The sequence below is a fragment of the Hyla sarda genome, chromosome 5, assembly GCF_029499605.1.
Source record: "Hyla sarda isolate aHylSar1 chromosome 5, aHylSar1.hap1, whole genome shotgun sequence".
Lineage (NCBI taxonomy): Eukaryota > Metazoa > Chordata > Amphibia > Anura > Hylidae > Hyla > Hyla sarda.
This window is the reverse complement of record NC_079193.1, coordinates 46,902,620-46,922,946: the sequence shown is the minus strand read 5'-3', so window position 1 is coordinate 46,922,946 and position 20,327 is coordinate 46,902,620. Positions and strand designations below refer to the sequence as shown.

Sequence of the window (20,327 nt, the reverse complement as noted above, 5' to 3'; positions counted from 1 at the left end):
ATTGATTTAAAGCGCCCGCTTTAAATCAATGATCTGTAGCAGTGTCGCTGGGGGCGGGGATAGATAAATAGCCGATAACTTATACCGATATTCCGGTATAAGTTATCGGCCCTAACCTCCACAGAGTATCGGTATAGGCCCCAAAAAATCGATATTGGTCGATCCCGAGTACAGATACAATTGCTTATGTCAAGAGATGCAGGGCACCAAAAATCTTGGGCACATGCCCCCTGGTGGACACTCTTAGGCTGCGTTCACACGGCCGTGTAGACCCGAACCATTATCCATTTGGATCAGTTATTGTTCAGTTAATAAGCCAAAATAATGGATGACATTAAATGCCGTCCATTTTCCATAGACTGCAATGTTAAATTTACTGTATCCTTTTTTTTTTTATTTTTTTTTTTTGACGGAAGAAAAAAAAATACTGCATTTGCCGTTTTTTCTGCCATCAAAAAAAGGAAATGGGTACAAACGGATGTAAACGGATTGTAAATAAATCCCATTGACATTTTTTAAAAACCGTTTTTAATCCCTTTATAGCCTGCAAGAACAGAACCGGAACAGGGATAAAAAAAATGGGACAGACTACCGTGTGAACGCATCCTTAGTTGATAGCACTGTTGTGCTTGATGTACATAGAAAATGTATGTAAAATTTAAAGATGCCACAAAATAAAAAAAATTGCTGATGCATAGTATATTTTACCAGTTGGCTTTTCCGGTCCTTGAATGCATAATTCTAATAATAAAGCTTGTATACTTTGTCTTGTAGATGGCGCGTATCCTATTCATCGTGGGGCTGTGTTTGTATTCACTGGGATACACCAGCGCACAACAAGGTAAGTCTATTGTTTGTCCTGGATGTAACCTCTAGCTTTCACTTGTCCTTAAGTCGAACACTTGAGGAAGCCGGTCTATTTATAAGGCCTCCACTGTACTTTCTGGAAAATTCCATTGAAAAAGACTCCCGTACAGAAAAGATTCCATTTTGGATGTCTAATCGGTCTGAATGTGATTCTTTCCAAATTTTGCATACATTAAGAATCTGGGGTGGTGATGGGCGACTATTTTAATTATGTCTATTTTCTTAAAAGCTCGGCATTGCTAAGCGACAGGCAAAAATATCTTAAAAACTTAACAGAAAAAAGTCATAAACTTTTAGTCAAGAGTTGGGTGGGTTCACCCTGCGCCTTTTTTCCCCTCCAGTTTTTGTATTTACTTTTGCTGTATGAAAATGGTAGTTAAATCACTATTTGTACAGCAAAGTGGTTGCAATCTAGGACTGGGCGGTATGACCAAATGTGTGTATCATGGTACTTTTGTACCTTTTGGCGGTTCCATGGTATAGAACTGTATTTCCTCCTCCACCCATACATGCTGCAGAGAGTTGTAGTTTTGCAACATCTGGAGGTCTGCAAGTTGAAGACCACTGGTATAGAGTGTCAGCGCCGGGGGCCGCAACAAAGAGGATGAGGAGGGCAGCGCTTGCAGGTGACATATGAGTATTTCCCCCGATGGGGACTGCGCTGGGCTGATAATTGGGGGGGGGGGGGGGGCAGAACAGCGCTCGTGGGCAACATATGATTAGTTCCCTGATGTGGGGACAGCGCAGCACTGGGCTAATTCATTCATTCTTTCCCGTGGGGGAGGGGCCAAACCGGTATTGCGGTATGGGTTAAAATTCATATCGTGCAGCCCAAAAAATTTCAGTATTCGGTATGAACCAGCCCTATTGCAATCCTTTTTATAATTATATATATATATATATATATATATATATATATATATATATATTTGTAACGCAATGGGAAACAGATTATGCTGCATAGCATACAGCAACATTAATTTTTCTCTTCTGTTAACAAAGTGCTTTCCAAACAGAGTGCCTTCAGCTGTTGCAAAACTACAACTGCCAGCATGTCTGGACAGCCGAAGACTTTAGCATTTTTCTTTAACATCATTCCCCCCCCCCCCCCCCAACTGTAAAAATGATGCAATAAGGATCTAGAAGTCTCTTCTATCATTACAATCCTCTCTTTATCATTTTTGCCTACTGACAGTCCTCATGGTGGCCATAAGCTAGGCCACAATGTCCATTATTAATATTGCCGTAAGTGACACATTTGCGAATGTCAATGACAGATATTTATGGCGGCCAGCTATGACCAATCACTTAAAGTAGGGAATCCTAATAAGGGGCCTTTACTACAGGCTCTGCTTGTGATTTAATCTTTTTGCATTATATTAAATAAGACTAATTGTTTCTATAGGTGGAACTGAATGTTTAAAAGCCAATGCCAAATCATGTGGAGAATGCATACAAGCTGGACCAAACTGTGGGTGGTGCACCAAAGTGGTAAGTAGATAGAAGCATGACCAAGCTGTAGTGGTGGCGCCAGTAGTGACTATGGGGGAGATTAATCAAAACCTGTGTAAAGGAAAATTTGACCAGTTACCCATAACAAATAATCAGATTGCTGATTTTATTTTTGAGGCCTTGTTTAGAATGAAAGAAGCAATTGGTTGCTATGGGAAACTGGGCAACTTTTCCTCCACAGGTTTTGATAAATCTTCCATGATGAGCATGGAGTGTGGTGCATGTAGTTTACTGCGCTTTATCTTTTCCAGAACAAATGATTTGGAGATAAATGAACTACATGAGATGCATGAACCCTCTAAACATTAGTACTGTCAGCCTCCCTACAGGGGCCCATACACCTTTAATAGTTGTTTACCCACAGCTATCTCTCCAGTTTACCTTATACACATAAAAATTCGGCTCAACTGAGCATTCCTCTGTTCTAAATGGGGAGGGCTAAGTGAAAGCATTGCCAGAAATCTTTCCAAAAACAAAAGGGTTGGGTGGTTAAAATACAGCATGCTCCATCCTTCTCTCCTGCGACATCAGTCAGGGAAGAGTTACGAGGTTTCATTATACGGTCAGCTATTCCTACCACACCCGGTGGGTTAAGCAGAGTTCACTAATGTTTTATAGGTGTCTTAAATGCTTTGAGACAGATATAGAGTGACAAAATTTCATTGTACTGTAGTAAAGCGAGTCCAGAGCAGCATTGTTCCACAAAACAAAGATCTGTTTGCCATCCTGTTTAGGCAATGTTTTAAAGTGTAACTGTCATGAGATTAAAAATAAATAAATATCCAGGCTTACTCTTTAACTGGTGCAGTTCGCTGAGGAGGAGGGGGTGTTCCCTTGCTTGCCCTCACATCTCATGTAGGAACTTGCTATCTGACTCCTCAGTGCTGACAACTGGCTGCTCTCTGCTCAAACAGCTTGACAAGTCAGGAGCCTGCACAGTCCCAGCCAAGACACACAGGCAATAGCTGCAGGGACAAGACCGTGTTCTGGACAGTGGAAGCACCCCCTTTTTTATCCACAAATATAAACTTTTTTTTAACCAATGTATATTACAAATATACATCTAATGTTGTTTTTTTTACAATGTTTTTGCAAATGACAGTGCTAATTTAACTTCTGCAGAATTGAACATTTCGTTAGTAGTTTGTTTTTTGTGGTCAGAAGATTTACATGGCAATGGTGGTTTTGCTAAATATAAAGATTCTGTGGAATGGAGTCAGAGTAGCAAATTCTGTGTGAAGTCAAGTCTATAGGAGAAACAGAAGAGATTGCAACATATAGGTCATGTCCCATTAGGGATTCTGTGAATTCGGGTAGAAAACAGACATGGTGCACATCTACAATCTTGTATAATGATCTGATTGCTTCTCAGCATAATATCAAAAACTAACAGGTTGTTAGTATACATTTTTGATCAAAATCAAAATGTATACTAACAACCTGTTAGTTTTTGATATTATGCTGAGAAGCAATCAGATCATTATACAAGATTGTAGATGTGCACCATGTCTGTTTTCTACCCGAATTCACACTGTTCTCTATCCCCTCCTTTTTTTTGTTTGAACATGTGCTGCACTCTTCCCCACCCCCTCAGCCCAACCCTATATTAGTAGTAGTTAGCTACATAAGGGCCATTTCTTTCCTAGCAGCCTCCCAGTCTGACTGGGAGAGCATGGTAAGTGAGCTATTATACCTTGTTCACACTGGTGTGGTGCTGTGCGGCATCCGTTGCTGCCGTGTCTGCGTGGAGGTGCGACCCATAGACTGGTTTGAGTGGCATTGGGGCCGCTCTGCCAGTGGGTCGTTCTCCCCCGCCCCCCCCCCCCCCCCCCCCATGGGCACTGGTGTCGCGGTGGTGGTGGTCGCCACCCGGTGCTGCGCCATTTTATGCTAGGGACGTTAGGGACCCACTCTAAATAGTTGGCCTTGACGTGGCGAGTGGGCTTGTACTTTTTGATCAAAAATGTATACTAACAACCTGTTAGTTTTTGATATTCTGCTGAGAAGCAGTCAGATCATTATTCAAGACTGTAGATGTGCACCATGTCTGTTTTCTACCCGAATTCACCCATTAGGGATTCTGTCCCCTCTTTTACGTGCAGAATGTGTGGTTAACAGTCCTTTTCTGTTCTAGGACTTTTTGCAAGAAGGTGAACCCACATCTGCGCGCTGTGATGAATTGGCTGCACTAAAAAGTAAAGGATGCCCTCAGGAAAGTATTCAGAACCCCAGAGGAAGCAAGGGAACGCTAAAGGATAATCCCATAACAAACAAGGCCAAAGGAGAACGTATGGACCCTGTAAACATCACCCAGCTCCGCCCCCAGCAACTCAAATTCGAGCTAAGATCTGGTACGTAGCTTGAGGAGGCTTTTTTAAAAATTTTCTTTTATGGGTGAAATTTTCATCCCCATGTTTGTGCAGTTTATTTTCTTTGTCAGGTTTGGGCCCCCTGGGTCAACCTGTGTGTGTGAATGTTTCAACATTATATTTGAGCAGTGGTCTCCAGTTGTTGCAAAACTACAACTCCCAGCATGCCCGGACAGCCATCGGCTGTCCGTGCATGCTGGGGGTTGTAGTTTTGCAACGACTGGGGGGCTTCAGTTTGGAGACCAGTACACAAAGTACAATGTATCCACTCTGTGTGAGTCTTTCTTTGTATCCTATCTGTGGACTTAATGTACTGTCTCCTTGTAGGGTGCAAATTTCATCCAACAAAAGGGATGACAGCGTCCGTCCAGGCTTTCTAATTCAAACCTATTTTATTTCCCTCTGTAGGTGAGCCCCAGACATTTAATTTAACCTTCAGAAGAGCCGAAGATTATCCTATTGACCTGTACTATCTTATGGACCTCTCATACTCCATGAAGGACGACTTGGAAAATGTGAAAAAGCTCGGCACCGAACTTATGAGAGAAATGGAAAAAATTACATCGGATTTCAGGATAGGTAATGGCTGAGTAAGACCTAAAACCAACACAAATTCTGATGGAGGTGAAAACAAACCCTAAGCACATGTAAATGGAGAACAGATTATCAACCTGCATCTAGGTATAAGGGTTAGATACTATGGGGGAGATTTATCAAAACCCGTCCAGAGGAAAAGTTGCTGAGTTGCCCATAGCAACCAATCAGATCGCTTAATTTTTTTTTTTTTTTTTTAAAGAAGTAGTCCAGTAGTGAACAAGTGGTGAACAACTTATCCCCTATCCTAAGGATAGGGGGATGAGTTGCAGATCGCGGGGGGTCCGACCGCTGGGGCCCCTCGCGATCTCCTGTACGGGGCCCCGACAGCCCGCGCGAAGGGGGCGCGTCGACCCCCGCACGAAGCGGCGGCCGACATGCCCCCTCAATACAACTCTGTTGCAGAGCCGGAGCGCTGCCTTCGGCAATCTCCGGCTCTGCCATAGCGATGTATTGAGGGGGCGTGTCAGCTGCCGCTTCGTGCGGGGGTTGACACCCGCTATCTGGCCGGAGAGCCTGGCCCCCGTACAGAGAGATCGCAGGGGGCCCCAGCGGTCGGACCCCCCTGCGATCTCAAACTTATCCCCTATCCTTAGGATAGGGGATAAGTTTTTCACCACTGGACTACCCCTTTTAAGAGTCTTTGAAAACTGAAAGAAGTGATCTGATTGGTTGCAATTGGCAACTCAGCAACTTTTCCTCTGGACAGGTTTTGATAAATCTCGCCCTATATGTGTGGGCAGCACGGTGAGTGGTTAGCTCTGCCATGGACAACATCTGCAAAGATTTTGTACGTTCTCCCTTTGTTTGCATGGGTTTCCTTCCACAATCCAAAACATACTTATAAGTGAAACAAAAATAGAGAAGACACACAGCTGCACATCAACAACTTGTATTTTTATCTACTTGCTTCTCAGCATAAATTCAAACACAAACAGGTTGTTATACATTTTGATCAAAAACTACAAGCCCACTCGCCACGTCAAGGCCACCTATTTAGAGTGGTTCCCTAACCAGACATTGGCATAGCAGCAGTGGGGCTGCCTGGCCACTGGGACGCTCCACCTGTGGGCATAGTGTTGTGGTGGTGGTGCCCGCCGCCTCCAGCGCTACACCAATGTTGGGTTAGGGACCCACTCTGAATAGGTGGCCTTGACGTGGCTAGTGGGCTTGTAGTTTTTGATCAAAATGTATACTAACAACCTGTTTTTGAATTTATGCTGAGAAGCAAGTAGATCAAAATACAAATTGTGGATGTGCGGCTGTTTCTTTCTTTTTCTCTATTTTTGTTTTATACTTACAGGGAAATTTAGATTGTGAGGACGAGGACAACTTTGGGTTTACAGCGCTGAGGAATCTGTGTGCATTATGTGAATTACTATTCGAGGTCAGCATTGTTGTCTTGGAGAGATGGTGTCCTTGGTTTTAATCTGACCAATGATAACATGCACATATGTTCTCTCTGTGTTCGTGTGGCTTTCCTGCATACTCTGGTTTCTCCCCCCCTCACGCTATGAACAGCCATTCCTACCGAATCCTTAGTTTGTGAACTGTGCGTGATCAGCCGTGCACATGGTTTTTGTATTTTTAATTGGGAGGGGAAGACCATTCATCTTATGCTTGTCTTTTTGCATGGACTAAGTGGTGGTAAAATCCGGCATGCCAGCCTTTACCTTATGTATATGAGCCTTTTTACATTTCGTAGATATCTCAAGAAGATAGTATTGGTTCTCACCTGAAGAGGGTAATGGTATGGTGACTTATTCTTCAGGGAAAACATGAAGAAACAAAATCTCTTGCCAGCGAAACCAGTGTCTCCTCTAGAACAATGAAGTGCCCATCTGAGGGCAGCTGTTCTGGAGTACAGAGCAGGGTGTCGGGTACCTAGAATATGCTTCTTGTGATATTAACCCTTGTGTGTTTGAGATTTTAAAAATTTCAGATTTTGATCCCCACTGCTCACAGGGACTATAAGTGAAGACTGTCTCTATAGCCATGTGGAATATGTTGTTGCTATACTGTATAACATAGGGGATAATTTTAAGATTGAACTGTTACGCTTTGTGCTTCTGAGTTTAGATGCGTAGACAGGGTTTGTAGGGCTACTTATCTGTACTTCCTCTTATGTCTATAGGTCTGACTGAGTTTTTTAGTCAATTTCCTCCTTTGTCAGTTTTTTCCTCTTTATATTTGTATCATGTATGGGTGTGAATTCACTTTCATTTGTCTTCGACTAAAGAATTGGCTTTCATGTGGGTTTTTTTTTGTTTTTATTTGCTAAAAGTACTGTAAAAAAAAAAAAAAAAAATACTTCTTGGCTCCTGGTCTGCATGTAGCTACTGCGGAGTGTCGAAACAGGACCTTGTCTGCTCAGCCAGTGACCGGTTAAGACAAGACACTACTACTCCTCCTATCATTTGCATATCAATAACTGCACCAGACCACCATCTTAAAGGTTACATAATCCTTAGTATAACCTCTCCTATCAGCAGGTTAGAATGTTCTTTAATGTGTGAGTGAAAACTTTATCCCTTCCACCATTGCTCTACTTTAGATCACTGCTAGTGGCAGGTGTTCTTTATATTTGAAATTGTGCCCTATGTTATGTCTCAGACCCACCAGCCTGGTCATGTGAACAGTCACCCAGGGGGTCACATGATGCCTTTAATGTATGACACTGCGTCCTTTGTACATATGGTGCTCATTGAGCTCTGTACATAAATGTTGGGAAGACAGAAATGGTAAAATACATACAGATTGTGCCTTTATGTCTGGCTGTCTCTAACATCCAGGCATCCGACAGGCAGTATGATGTCCTCTGTGGCTGGTATTGTGGCACGCTAGAATGAAGCCCATTACTAACTGCTGTAAAAACATGTCAGCAGTCAATAAGGGTTTAAAGGGTTCAGTGGCAACCTTAAAGGAGCTCTCTGGTAATAAAAAAAAATACTTATACCCTATCCAGAGGATAAGGGAATAAGTAGCTGATTACGGGGGATCTGACCACTGGGGCCCCCTGCGATCATCGGGACGGGACCCCAGTGCTCTCAGTGAGTAGCACGTGTCGTCTATCGCTAGATTGGGAGCGCCGATGATGCGCCATGTCGTACTGTGTAAACTTCTATAACAGTGGCATTTTCCTATGAGCTTCTCATAAATGCTCACCGGCAACAATAGGGCTGTACTTGGGCAAAGTAGAGGAAATCTCTTTAGGTGCTGAAGTAAAGAATGGTTTACAGCTTTGTGCCTAACTATGTAGAATGTTTTTTTGTTTTTTTGCTTCTGTTACTTATGTGTGTTTTCTTGTTTCAATCTAGGTTTCGGATCTTTTGTGGAGAAGACAGTAATGCCTTACATTAGCACTACTCCTGCCAAACTCATCAATCCCTGCACCACAGAGCAGAACTGTACTAGTCCATTTAGCTTTAAAAATGTCCTTAATCTTACAAGCAACGGCGAACTCTTCAACACCCTCGTAGGCAAACAGCAAATCTCTGGTAACCTGGATTCTCCGGAAGGTGGTTTTGATGCAATAATGCAAGTTGCTGTGTGTGGGGTAAGTACGGTGTGTGAATATGTTCAGAACCAATTTGGAGTGTACAGCGCTGTGGAATATATGTGCACTTTATAAATAAAGAAATATTAAGGGGTGTTTGTTAACACATTTAGAACAGTAGAAAAGTGCCATATTTGGGCACATATAACATTTGCCCCTGCTGTTTTGGGTCGTGTTTTTTTGTTTTTAAGTAGAGCGGGGAGGTTTAGTGAGATGGTAAAGTTTTGCTGTAATTAAATTTAAAAAATAAACAAATAAATTTGAATGATAGAGAAGGGGTTAATTCACATTTATTCAAATTTTGTTACCTTTTTTTTTTTTTAGTCCCCATATGGGACTATTACATGCAGTATGTAGATTGCATACACTGATCAATGCTATGCCAACAGTTATCAGCGCTCCTTTACTACTGCCTGCCATGGCTGGCTGCAGTAAAGGAGCAACCATCGGATGGCATGGAGCACAGTAAGGGACCTCCAGCCGTCATCTCGGCTGATCGGGACACCACAATTTCATTGCGGTGATCCCAATCGGCATCCCTTAGCTACCCAGCAGTTAATCTCAGGACTTTTAGAAGCTGCGATTAACTTTAATTGCAGGGTTTAAATTGTAAATGCGCGTCTCCTTGGGAATCTAATTAGGTATCTGGGACATTTCAGGAGTACAAGTACTCGTGCAAATGTCCAGTATCGGTACAGATACCACAGGGATGTGGAATTTCTATCGCCCGACGCCCGGGACTAGCAGTTTTGGGCGCCGGGCAGGTGAATTTGTCCGGCCCTTAGCCCGGCTTCGGGCAAGCAGGGCCGGACCTGACAAGTGCGGCGGATCTGCAGTCTGTATGGAGCGGGCTCCCGACTCCTGCCAGCTCCATACTCTGCAGCCTGTGTCCTCAAAAGCAGAGCAGGGGAGATGAGAAGCTGTGTATTTGTCTTCTCTCCCCTGCTCTGCAGACGTGCGGGGGGAGATGAGGGGGCGTGGCTTCTTGCTCCCCGTGCAGACCTGCGTCCTCTGCCTTCACTCCCCGCACGTCTGCACGGGGAGACTGTATGCGGCGCTCACAGGGGAGTATGGAGTGGGCTCGGGATTCCTGCCCGCTCCATACTCTGCAGCCCCCGGCTGTTCTCAGTAGCCGGGGGCCGCCGCTAATAGCCAGCATGCGGCGATCGCCGCGGCTGGCTATTAACCCTTTAGATCGCCGCTGTCAAAGCTGACAGCGGCGTCTAAAGCCTGGGTTCTCAACCTGGGGTACGCGTATCCCTAGCGGTACGCCAGGGGCTGTCGGGGGTAAGCGAAAACGATGACAAATACCGGCCATGCATTGGCCAGTATTTGTCAGCGCATAGCCGCGGCAGCTCACCGTACAGTAGTGCGGCCAGAGATGCGGCCGGGGCTACTGTAAGTGAGCTGCGTGGTTGCCAGGGAGACATGTGGCCTCCCCTGACGTTGCGCGGAGTTGCCGCACAGCGCAGGGGGACGTCACACGTCAGTGCGGCCCTGTGGAACATCCCGTGAAGCAGCAGGCAACGGGACCACAGGACGCCAGGTAAACAACTGTATGGCACGGAGGGGGGGGGGGGGGAACTGTATGGCACAGAGGGGACAGGGGGGGGAACTGTATGGGACGGAGCACAAGGCATTAAGATGGAGGGGGAGAGGGATAATGGCGGAGGGGGGGGTGGGGAGTAATAAAGCACAAGGCATTGAAATTTTATGTCTTGTGCTTTATTACCCCCCCCCCTCCGCCATTATCCCTCTCCCCTTCCATCTTAATCCCCTTGCACCATTCCCCCTTCCTCTGATCCCCCTTTTGCCCTATCCAATAATAATGGCACAAGGGGATTAATATGGAGGGGGGGGAAATGGCAAAAGGGGATCAGAGGGAGGGGGGAATAATGACACAAGGGGATTAATATGGAGGAGGGGGGGGGGTTGATTATCCCCCCCCCCCTCCATCTTAATCCCCTTGTGCTATTATTATCCGATATGGCAAAAGGGGATCAGAGGGAGGGGGGAATTATCAAACCCTCCATATTAATCCCCCTGTATCATTATTCCCCCTCCTCCATCTTAATCCCCTTGTTCCATATTGGATAATAATGGCACAAGGGGATAAAGATGGAGGGGGAATAATGGCAAAAGGGAATCAGAGGGAGGTGGGAATTGTGGGACAGGGGGAGTAAGACGGAGGGGGAATAATAGCACAAGGGGATTAAGATGGAGAAGGGATGCATTAGTATAAAGGTAAGAACACGCCTTTTGTCTGCGGGTACCCCTCGCTCGCAAGTTCCGCGTGAGGGGGTACCCGTGGACATACTTTCAGGCCTTGGGGGTACGGTCGCCGAAAAGGTTGAGAACCACTGGTCTAAAGGGACATGTGAATGCTCCCTGGTGGGCTAGTGGGGTGGATTACCCCCCCCCCTCCGCAGCGCGATCGCAGGGGGGCGATCCACTATAGAGGTAGCCGGAGGACTTACCTCTGCTTCCTCCTGTCCCGCTCTGTCATTGATAGATCCTGGCTGGACCAGACTCTATCAATGGATCACAGAGCACACAGATTAATAGAGTTCAATAGAACTCTATTCATCTGTCTGAGGAATCTAATGATTCCTCCTATAAGTGTAATAAAGTGTAAAAGAAAAAAAAAAGTTTTAATAAAAGTTTGAAAGACACCCAGTGGTCTTCAAACTGTGCCCCTCCAGATGTTACAAAACTACAATTCCTAGCATGCCAGGACAGCCGTTGGCTGTCCGGGCATGCTGGGATTTGTAGTTTTGCAACATCTGGAGGGCCACAGTTTGAAGACCGCTGCATTAACCCCTTCCATGTTAAAAGTTCAAATCACCCCCTTTTCCTATATAAAAACATGCAAACATAATAAAAATAAACATATTTGGTATCGCTTCGTGCGTAATTGTACAACCTAATAAAATATAATATTATGTATCCCGTACGGTAAATGTAAAAAAATACCAAACCACAGATTTGCAATTTTTATAATATCCCAGAAAAAAAAGTTAAAAAGCGATTAAAAAGTCAGATCAATACCAAAATAGTACCGATACAAAAAACAGATTATGGCGCAAAAAATGAGCCCTCATACAGCCTGGTATGCGGCAAAAAAAATAAAGCTACAGGGGTTAAAAAATGGCAATTAAAAAATTAGAAAAAGTTCAGAATTAGTAAAACATGACGTAAACGATACAAATCTGATATCGCTGTAATCAGGCGCCTAAAGTATAAAACGAACATGTTACCTCAACCACAAGGTAAATGGCGCAGAAAAGAAAAACCACCAAAATTATCTTTTACTATTTCAATTTCACTTCCCTTAAAAATATATATATATATATATATATATATATATATATATATATATATATATATATATATATATATATATATATATATATATATATATATATATATATATATATATATATATAATATATATTGGTTCAGAGAATATGTTATTGAAAAATTAAAAGGTGTCATTATAGTAGGTAATTATGGCTATTATAGGGCGAGGAGGAAAAAATGAGTGCGTAAAAGCGAAAATTGGCCGGGACAAGAGGATCATCATGAGGGGCAAGTAGATTTTGCTCCATTTTAGTCCTGTGGACAAGTAGTTTTTTATAAAATTTCCACACCCCTGTACCAGTATCTGTATTGGGACATCCCTAGTTTATACAGTCACTTATGGGCAGCTGTGCATTATGTTGTAGCTCCAACAGTCACTTGAAGCATTTTCATTCTGTTGATTGGTGAGCGTTTGAGGATCGAATACTTACTAGTAATACTGGCCTGGTCCAGTGGTCTCCAAACTGGCTCTCCAGCTGTTGCAACCCTCCCAGCATGCCCAGACAGCCAACATGCTGGAAGCTGTAGTTTTGCAACAGCTGCAGGGTCACAGTTTGGAGACAACTAGTCTAAGGATAGACCATTAATATCCAAGATCCTGAAAAAATGTTTTAAGCAACCAATTGCTTTTTAAAAAGAATTTCCCTAAAGTAGTTGTGTATATGTGCAATTTCTTTGCCGTATTGTCTTGAAGATGTATGAAGAGGTGTTTAAACTGAAATGAATCAAACATTTAGAAAAGTTCACTATAATGAGAATAGTCAATAGGTTTTTCCAGATTAGTTACAATTGAAAGTTAGATACATCATTGCAGTATGCTCCTGTCACCAAAGTGTGTTTCCTTCATGCTGCGACCTTTTATTTTTTAGGAACAAATTGGTTGGAGGAATGTCACCCGCTTGTTGGTCTTCTCCACTGACGCCGGGTTTCACTTTGCCGGAGATGGGAAATTAGGAGGAATCGTGCTGCCAAACGACGGAAAATGTCACATGACTGATAATATGTACACAATGAGCCATTACTATGTGAGTCTGTATATGGAGCTCTTCCCCCCCCCCCCCCTATTACTATGTCTAATGATCTGAAACAGTTTCCCCAATAAACTTCCTGTCAGGAACTGGACAGTACTCCAATATTTTTTTTATTTGCACTGAGGCGCTGTTTCTCTATCTGTTCTGGTCAATAGACCCACAATCGGTCCAGGGCACCAAAATCTGTTCATATTACGGTAACCTGAAAATGGCCACACACCGAGGCAGAAGTGTTTTGTCTGCACCATGCTAACCCAATATAACTAAGGCTGAAACAACTAATCGATATGGAAAATCACAGTCAACAATTTTTATTATTGATTAGTTGGTCTATTTAGTTGGCAGGCTTTATCATTAGAGTGCAGATCTCACGGATCAATGCAGTAGAGAAGTACTGCATTGATCTGTATGAACCATCAAATGATTGCTTATACAATTCCCCTAAGAAGACTAAAAGAATAAATATATAACTCCTGTCCCATAATTAAAATCACACCATTTCACAAAAAAATTTATATTTGACATCACTGTGTGCTGCATAGTTGGATGTATTAAAATATAACATCATTGATCCCTCGTAGTAAATGGCGAAAAGTAAAAATAAAACACCAGACTTGCATTTTTTTGATCACAGAGATCAAAAAAGTCCAATCTAAGCCAAATTGGTAATTATAAAAACTATTATCTTTATTTTTATGTGGTTACTTGAAATACTAATCTGTGAACTTAATCATTATCAAAATAGTTGCAGTCTTATTTATTATTACACTTTGATTGTTGGCTTTCCTCCTTGTGCCACATATTTGTTTTTCATGGGGACAAATTTGTTATCAATTTTAAGGGTCTACTTTGCACGGAAAATGCAATGTGTTTTTTGTAGTACTTGATTTATTTTTTATTTCTCCAACTTGTGGCTGTTACTATGGAGCCACAAGGTTAGAGACTACTGCTTTATGCATTTGGTGTATAAATGTGCAGAAACCAACAGATTTCTTAGGCTACATTTACACCACAATTTTGCAACACAGTCCCTTATCAGGTTTTTAATGAAAAACTGATTCCTCAAAACCTGACTAAACTGTATCAAAAGTTGTGCACAAATTTTAACCCGTATACTGTTTGAAAAATGATATCCGGTTGTATGTATTTATTTATTTTTTTAATGGCAAAAAGTATGTTTTTAACTTTTTTACTCCATTATGAATAAAGTTTCACTTGTTTGATAAAAATAAATAAAACTGTGCAGAGTGAAAAACCGGATGGTGCAAACCGGATGGAACTGTATGCACATACGGTTATATACGGTTCTTATTAACTCCGATGTAAAAAAATTAAAATAAAATAAAAATAATTGTATACTGTTTAATACGGGTTTTCACCCGGACCAAGAACCGTGGTAGGCTACGGTTTTGGGTACGGGGGAAAAAAACTGACAAAACCGTACAGGATGCAAAACGGACACAACCTGATGCATCGTTTGGCATACGGTTTTCAATGCGGTTCTGTACAGTTTTGACATTGAAACCGTATACGGGAACTGTATTGCAAAAACGTGGTGTGAATGCAGCCTTAGACAGTTTTTGTCGATGAGATGTCACATATGCCTGGCTAAACATGTTGTAATTTGATGACATCGATGTCATGTTTAACTCCTATTTCTTTCTCCGTATCTCCCTCACAGGACTATCCATCCATTGCTCATATAGTACAGAAACTTAGTGAAAATAACATCCAGACTATCTTTGCCGTCACTGAGGATTTCCAGCCAGTTTACAAGGTACAGTATCTGCGTGATCTTCAAGCCTTTTCAGTAGATAAATAATCCAGACTACTGGGGGTTAATACGACATCTCTTCTGCTGTCACTTTTATAGGAATTGAAGAACCTGATACCCAAATCAGCCGTAGGGACTCTGTCCTCAAACTCCAGCAATGTAATTCAGTTGATCATTGACTCCTATAATGTGAGTATATTTCGTAGCTCCATCCAGCTGGTGTCAGGTGAATTCTAAGCAATCGGTCATATATTATATTTTATTTTTCCAGTCTCTGTCTTCAGAACTAATTTTGGAAAACAGCAAATTACCAGAAGGCGTCACGATCAGCTACAAGTCATTCTGCAAGAACGGAGTAGTTGGTACAGGAGAGAATGGAAGGAAATGCTCCAACATCTCACTGGGAGATCAGGTAAGGGTTAATGTGGAGGATCTTTTTACCTTTTCTTAATGTTTATTGTACCATAAGTGTGAATTCACACAGGACAGATTTGCTGCTGACTTCACCTGCAATAATAATGCAGGTAAAATCCGCCTCAGATAAAAGCACCGAGTGGTTCTCTTCTCTTCTGTCTCACTCTACAGACTTTTTCCACATGGAACCACGAGCCTGGTGTGAATATTCAGGCCAATACAATTCTCATTCTTCTACAGATATGTCGCACATTTTTACCAGATTTCATTATAGCAGGAATCACATTTGTAGCCACTTGTAACACTTTAAGGGGTTATCCAGGATTTAGAAAAAATTAAATAAATAGCTGCTTTGCCCCAGAAACAACTGTCCTCAGTTTGTGCACAGTATTGCAGCTCTGTTCTATTGAAATGAATGGGGCTGAGTTGTAATACGCACATAACCTGAACACAGGTGTGGCACTATTTTTATGGGAGAAAACGGCTTTTTTTCTGATTTCTTGATTCTTCAACCACTTTAAATTCTATAGAGGAAAGTTTCCACCTTGTGTGCACTCAACTTTTAAAGCGTTATGCGCTGAAATAATGTTCTTGCTAACCAGTGATTAATGTTTTAGGTTGAGTTTGAGATCAGTGTAACCGCTCACAAGTGCCCCAAGAAAGACCAGACTGAATCTATTAAAATCAAGCCTTTGGGTTTTACCGAAGAAGTAGAGATCCTTCTGAAATTTATCTGTGAATGTGACTGCCAACAGTCTGGCACACCCGACAGCCCAGAATGCCACTTTGGAAATGGAACTTTCGAATGTGGAGCATGCAGGTATAGTCATGTCATTGTGTTCATCTTGGTTATAAATAGAAGGGCCAGTGCAGTCCGGTATGCAGATATTGGACCATGGACTGTGCTGTGACCTTCAATTTTGGAATTGGATGCACGTAAGGTTTGGCAAACAATAGAATCACGTGTTCTTTTAGTTTTCAGCAGATCATTGCGTCCTGCCAACTTTCTCCTGCCTCCTATCCTCTTTTTAAAGTGGTTGCCCAGTGAAAAATATCTCCTCCCCTTTCCACAGGATAGGGGATAAGGATCTGATAGCGGAGGGAGCGACTGCAGGGCACCCCTGGCTCTCCAACCCAGGTCCCGGCTCTAAGACCATGGTGCGCACTGCATTCATTTGTATGGGAGCACTGGAGATGCTATACTGAGAGCTGGGACTGTTCTGGCAATGGTGCAGGGTCCCTTGTGACTAGCTTCAGCCGATAAATGAATAGTTGTCAATTGGAACCTGTCTAGTTGAATACACACTCCTGTCTGACGATGCATGTTATAGAGCAAAATGAGCTAAATTGTGGCAAGATTCAGTAGAACTAATTCATTATTTATCCAAATCTCGTCTCACTCTGGGCTTGAGTCCAGCGGTCAGTCCTAATCAGCGATTGACATCCACGTGTGCACACTGCTTATCATTGTGTAGGACTTCCCACTGGACTCCTAAACCCAGAATAAGCAGAGGCTTGATGAATACATATTAAAAGTTGTGTGAATTTTTTTCCTACCAAGTATATAAAGCTTCTCCTGTTCCAAATCATGCTGCCTGTAGATCGGCCTGCATACTCAACGTGACAGGTTCCCTATGCAAGTATAAATTGCAATTTGTGCATATACTCTACACTGGAAATCTGTTTTCTGTGCAGGTGTAATGATGGTCGTATAGGAAAACAATGCGAGTGCAGCACCGAGCAGGTCAGCAATGAAGATATGGACGCTCAGTGCCGGAAGGAGAATAGCTCGGAGATCTGCAGCAACAACGGTGATTGTATCTGTGGGCAATGTGTGTGCAAGAAGAGGGACAACCCCAATGAGGTGTATTCTGGCAAATACTGCGACTGCGACAATTTCAACTGTGACCGATCTAATGGACAGATCTGTGGAGGTAAGCGTGATCCACGTAATGTTTTCTGCCCCATCTGTGACCTGCGCTTCCCCCCCCCCCCCCCCCCCCCCACAGTACAATTGGGATAGATACAATGCTCAAAAAAATAAAGGGAACACTTAAACGACACAAAATAACTCCAAGTCAATGACCCTTCTGTGAAATCCCACTGTCCACTCAGGAAGCAACACTGATTGACAATCAATTTCACATGCTGTTGTGCAAATGGAGCAGACAACAGGTGGAAATTCTAGGCAATTAGCAAGACACCCCCAATAAAAAGGAGTGGTTCTGCAGGTGGTGACCACAGACCACTTCTCAGTTCCTATGCTTCTTGGCTCATATTTTGGTCACTTTTGAATACTGGTGGTGCTTTCACTCTAGTTGGTAGCATGAGACAGAATCTATAACCCACACAAGTGGCTCAGGTAGTGCAGCTCACCCAGGATGGCACATCAATGCGAACTGTGGCAAGAAGGTTTGCTGTGTCTGTCAGCGTAGTGTCCAGAGCATGGAGGCACTACCAGAAGACAGGCCAGTACATCAGGAGACGTGGAGGAGGCCATAGGAGGGCAACAACCCAGCAGCAGGACCGCTACCTCTGCCTTTGTGCAAGGAGGAGCACTGCCAGAGCCCTGCAAAATGACCTCCAGCAGGCCACAAATTTACTTCTGTCCACTCAGACGGTCAGAAACAGACTCAATGAGGGTGGTATGAGGGGGTTGTGCTTACAGCCCAACACGTGCAGGACGTTTGGCATTTGCCAGAGAACACAAAGATTGGCAAATTTGCCACTGGCGCCCTGTGCTCTTCACAGATGAAAGCAGGTTCACACTGAGCACATATGACAGTCCGGAGACACCGTGGAGAACGTTTTGCTGCCTGCAACATCCTCCGGCATGACCGGTTTGGCGGTGGGTCAGTAATGGTGTGGGGTGGCATTTCTCTGGGGAGCCGCACAGCCCTCCATGTGCTTGCCAGAGGTGCCTGACTGCCATTAGGTACCAAGATGAGATCCTCAGACCCCTTGTGAGACCATATGCTGGTGCGGTTGGCCCTGGGACCTCATGTGACTGGAGTGTGTCAGCAGTGCCTGCAAGAGGAAGGCATTGATGCTATGGACTGGCCCACCCGTTCCCCAGAGCTGAATCCGATTGAGCACATCTGGGACATCATGTCTCGCTCCATCCACCAACGCCACGTTGCACCACAGACTGTCCAGGAGTTGGTGGATGCTTTAGTCCAGGTCTGGGAGGACATCCCTCAGCAGACCATCCACCACCTCATCAGGAGCATGCCCAGGCATTGTAGGGAGGTCACATACAGGCACGTGGAGGCCACACACACTACTGAGCCTCATTGTGACTTGTTATAAGGACATTACATAAAGTTGGATCAGCCTGTAGTGTGGTTTTCCACTTTGATTTTGAGTGTGACTCCATATCCAGACCTCCATGGGTTCATAAATTAGATTTCCATTGATAATTTTTGTGATTTTGTTTTCATCATATTCAACTATGTAAAGATGAAAGTATTTCATACGATTCATTCAGATCTAGGATGCGTTATCTTAGTGTTCCCTTAATTTTTTTGAGCAGTGTAATATATTTATATATTAAAATAATATAAATATATATATATATATATATATATATATATATTATATAATTTTTTTTTTTATTTTTATTTTTTTTCAAATACATTTTTTCCCCTGCACTAGGTAATGGAATTTGCAAATGCAGAGTATGCGAGTGCTTCCCCAACTTCTCCGGAAGCGCATGTGATTGTTCAGAGGACAAGTCGACATGTATGGCGTCAAATGGCCAGCTGTGCAACGGAAGAGGCGACTGTGAATGTGGAAGGTGTAAATGTACTGATCCTAAATTCCAAGGACAGACTTGTGAGATGTGTCAGACCTGTGCAGGCGTTTGCACTGAGCACAAGTAAGTATTACAGTGAGATACTGCACTTCCCTGTGCTTTATATAACTAGTGATTGCCTTCTTTGATAACTTATTGCAGTAGACTAACTTTAAAACATCTATTAAATTAAAGGTGTTATCCCAAGATTGAAAGCTTATGCCCCTTTCTATAGGATTGGTCAGTGTTTCCCAACCAGGGTGGCTTCAGCTGTTGCAAAACTACAACTCCCAGCATCACTGGACATCCTTCTGCTGTCCGAGCATGCTGGGAGTTGTAGTTTTGCAACAGCTGAAGGCACCCTGGTTGGGAAACACTGACCAATCTCGGTTCTTTTGATCAGTGGCGATCCCAGTGTTTGGACTTGACCCATCGGCTATACTTTGGATATAGATTAACCCCTTTAGCTACACACGTGCACTTATTTCATCTTGTTCTCTAGAGTACACCTCTTAAAATAGACACCAATGTTTGTTCGTTTTTAAATTTTTTTGTTTTTGTTTTTCAGGGAATGCGTTCAATGTAGAGCTTTCCAAAAAGGAGAGAAGCAAAAAGTATGTGATAGTCAGTGCTTCCATTTCAACTACACCATGGTGGATAGCCGTGATAAGTTACCTCAGCCAGGACAGGCTGATGCTCTAACACATTGCAAAGAGAAGGACGCCGATGACTGCTGGTTCTACTTTACCTACTCTGTCAATGCAAACTCTGAGATTCATGTACATGTGGTGAAGGATCCAGGTAATCAGTTTAAATCAAGTTTTGTTGGCTTGGCTGCTACTTTCATTGATTGTGATTACTTGTGTGTGTCTTTTTTATTTGTTTTTTATTCATTTAAAGTAAAACGGTCATCTTGTTCACCCAATAAACCCAATACATGTGGTTATAGTGTGGGTGAATGGGAGACCGATGCGGGGTCTCAGACTAATATACCTACCTTCAGTCCCTCTGAAGATCGGCTTATATCTGAATTGCACACTGGAGGCGGACCCGTCGG

General features: G+C 43.1%; 1 protein-coding gene across 2 annotated transcripts in view; it reads left to right on the top strand.

The window, feature by feature from the left end:
• ITGB1 (integrin subunit beta 1) overlaps positions 1-20,327 on the top strand; it is a 51,507-nt gene that overhangs the window by 22,992 nt on the left and 8,188 nt on the right. For both annotated transcript variants that reach the window (XM_056519465.1, XM_056519466.1), the window contains exons 2-14: positions 775-841; positions 2,273-2,358; positions 4,514-4,730; positions 5,157-5,327; positions 8,660-8,898; positions 13,128-13,283; positions 14,971-15,066; positions 15,163-15,252; positions 15,335-15,475; positions 16,095-16,297; positions 17,173-17,411; positions 19,132-19,354; positions 19,839-20,071. In XM_056519465.1, coding sequence (XP_056375440.1) covers positions 775-841; positions 2,273-2,358; positions 4,514-4,730; positions 5,157-5,327; positions 8,660-8,898; positions 13,128-13,283; positions 14,971-15,066; positions 15,163-15,252; positions 15,335-15,475; positions 16,095-16,297; positions 17,173-17,411; positions 19,132-19,354; positions 19,839-20,071 — 2,161 coding nt within the window. The remainder of the gene's footprint in view (positions 1-774; positions 842-2,272; positions 2,359-4,513; positions 4,731-5,156; positions 5,328-8,659; positions 8,899-13,127; positions 13,284-14,970; positions 15,067-15,162; positions 15,253-15,334; positions 15,476-16,094; positions 16,298-17,172; positions 17,412-19,131; positions 19,355-19,838; positions 20,072-20,327) is intronic.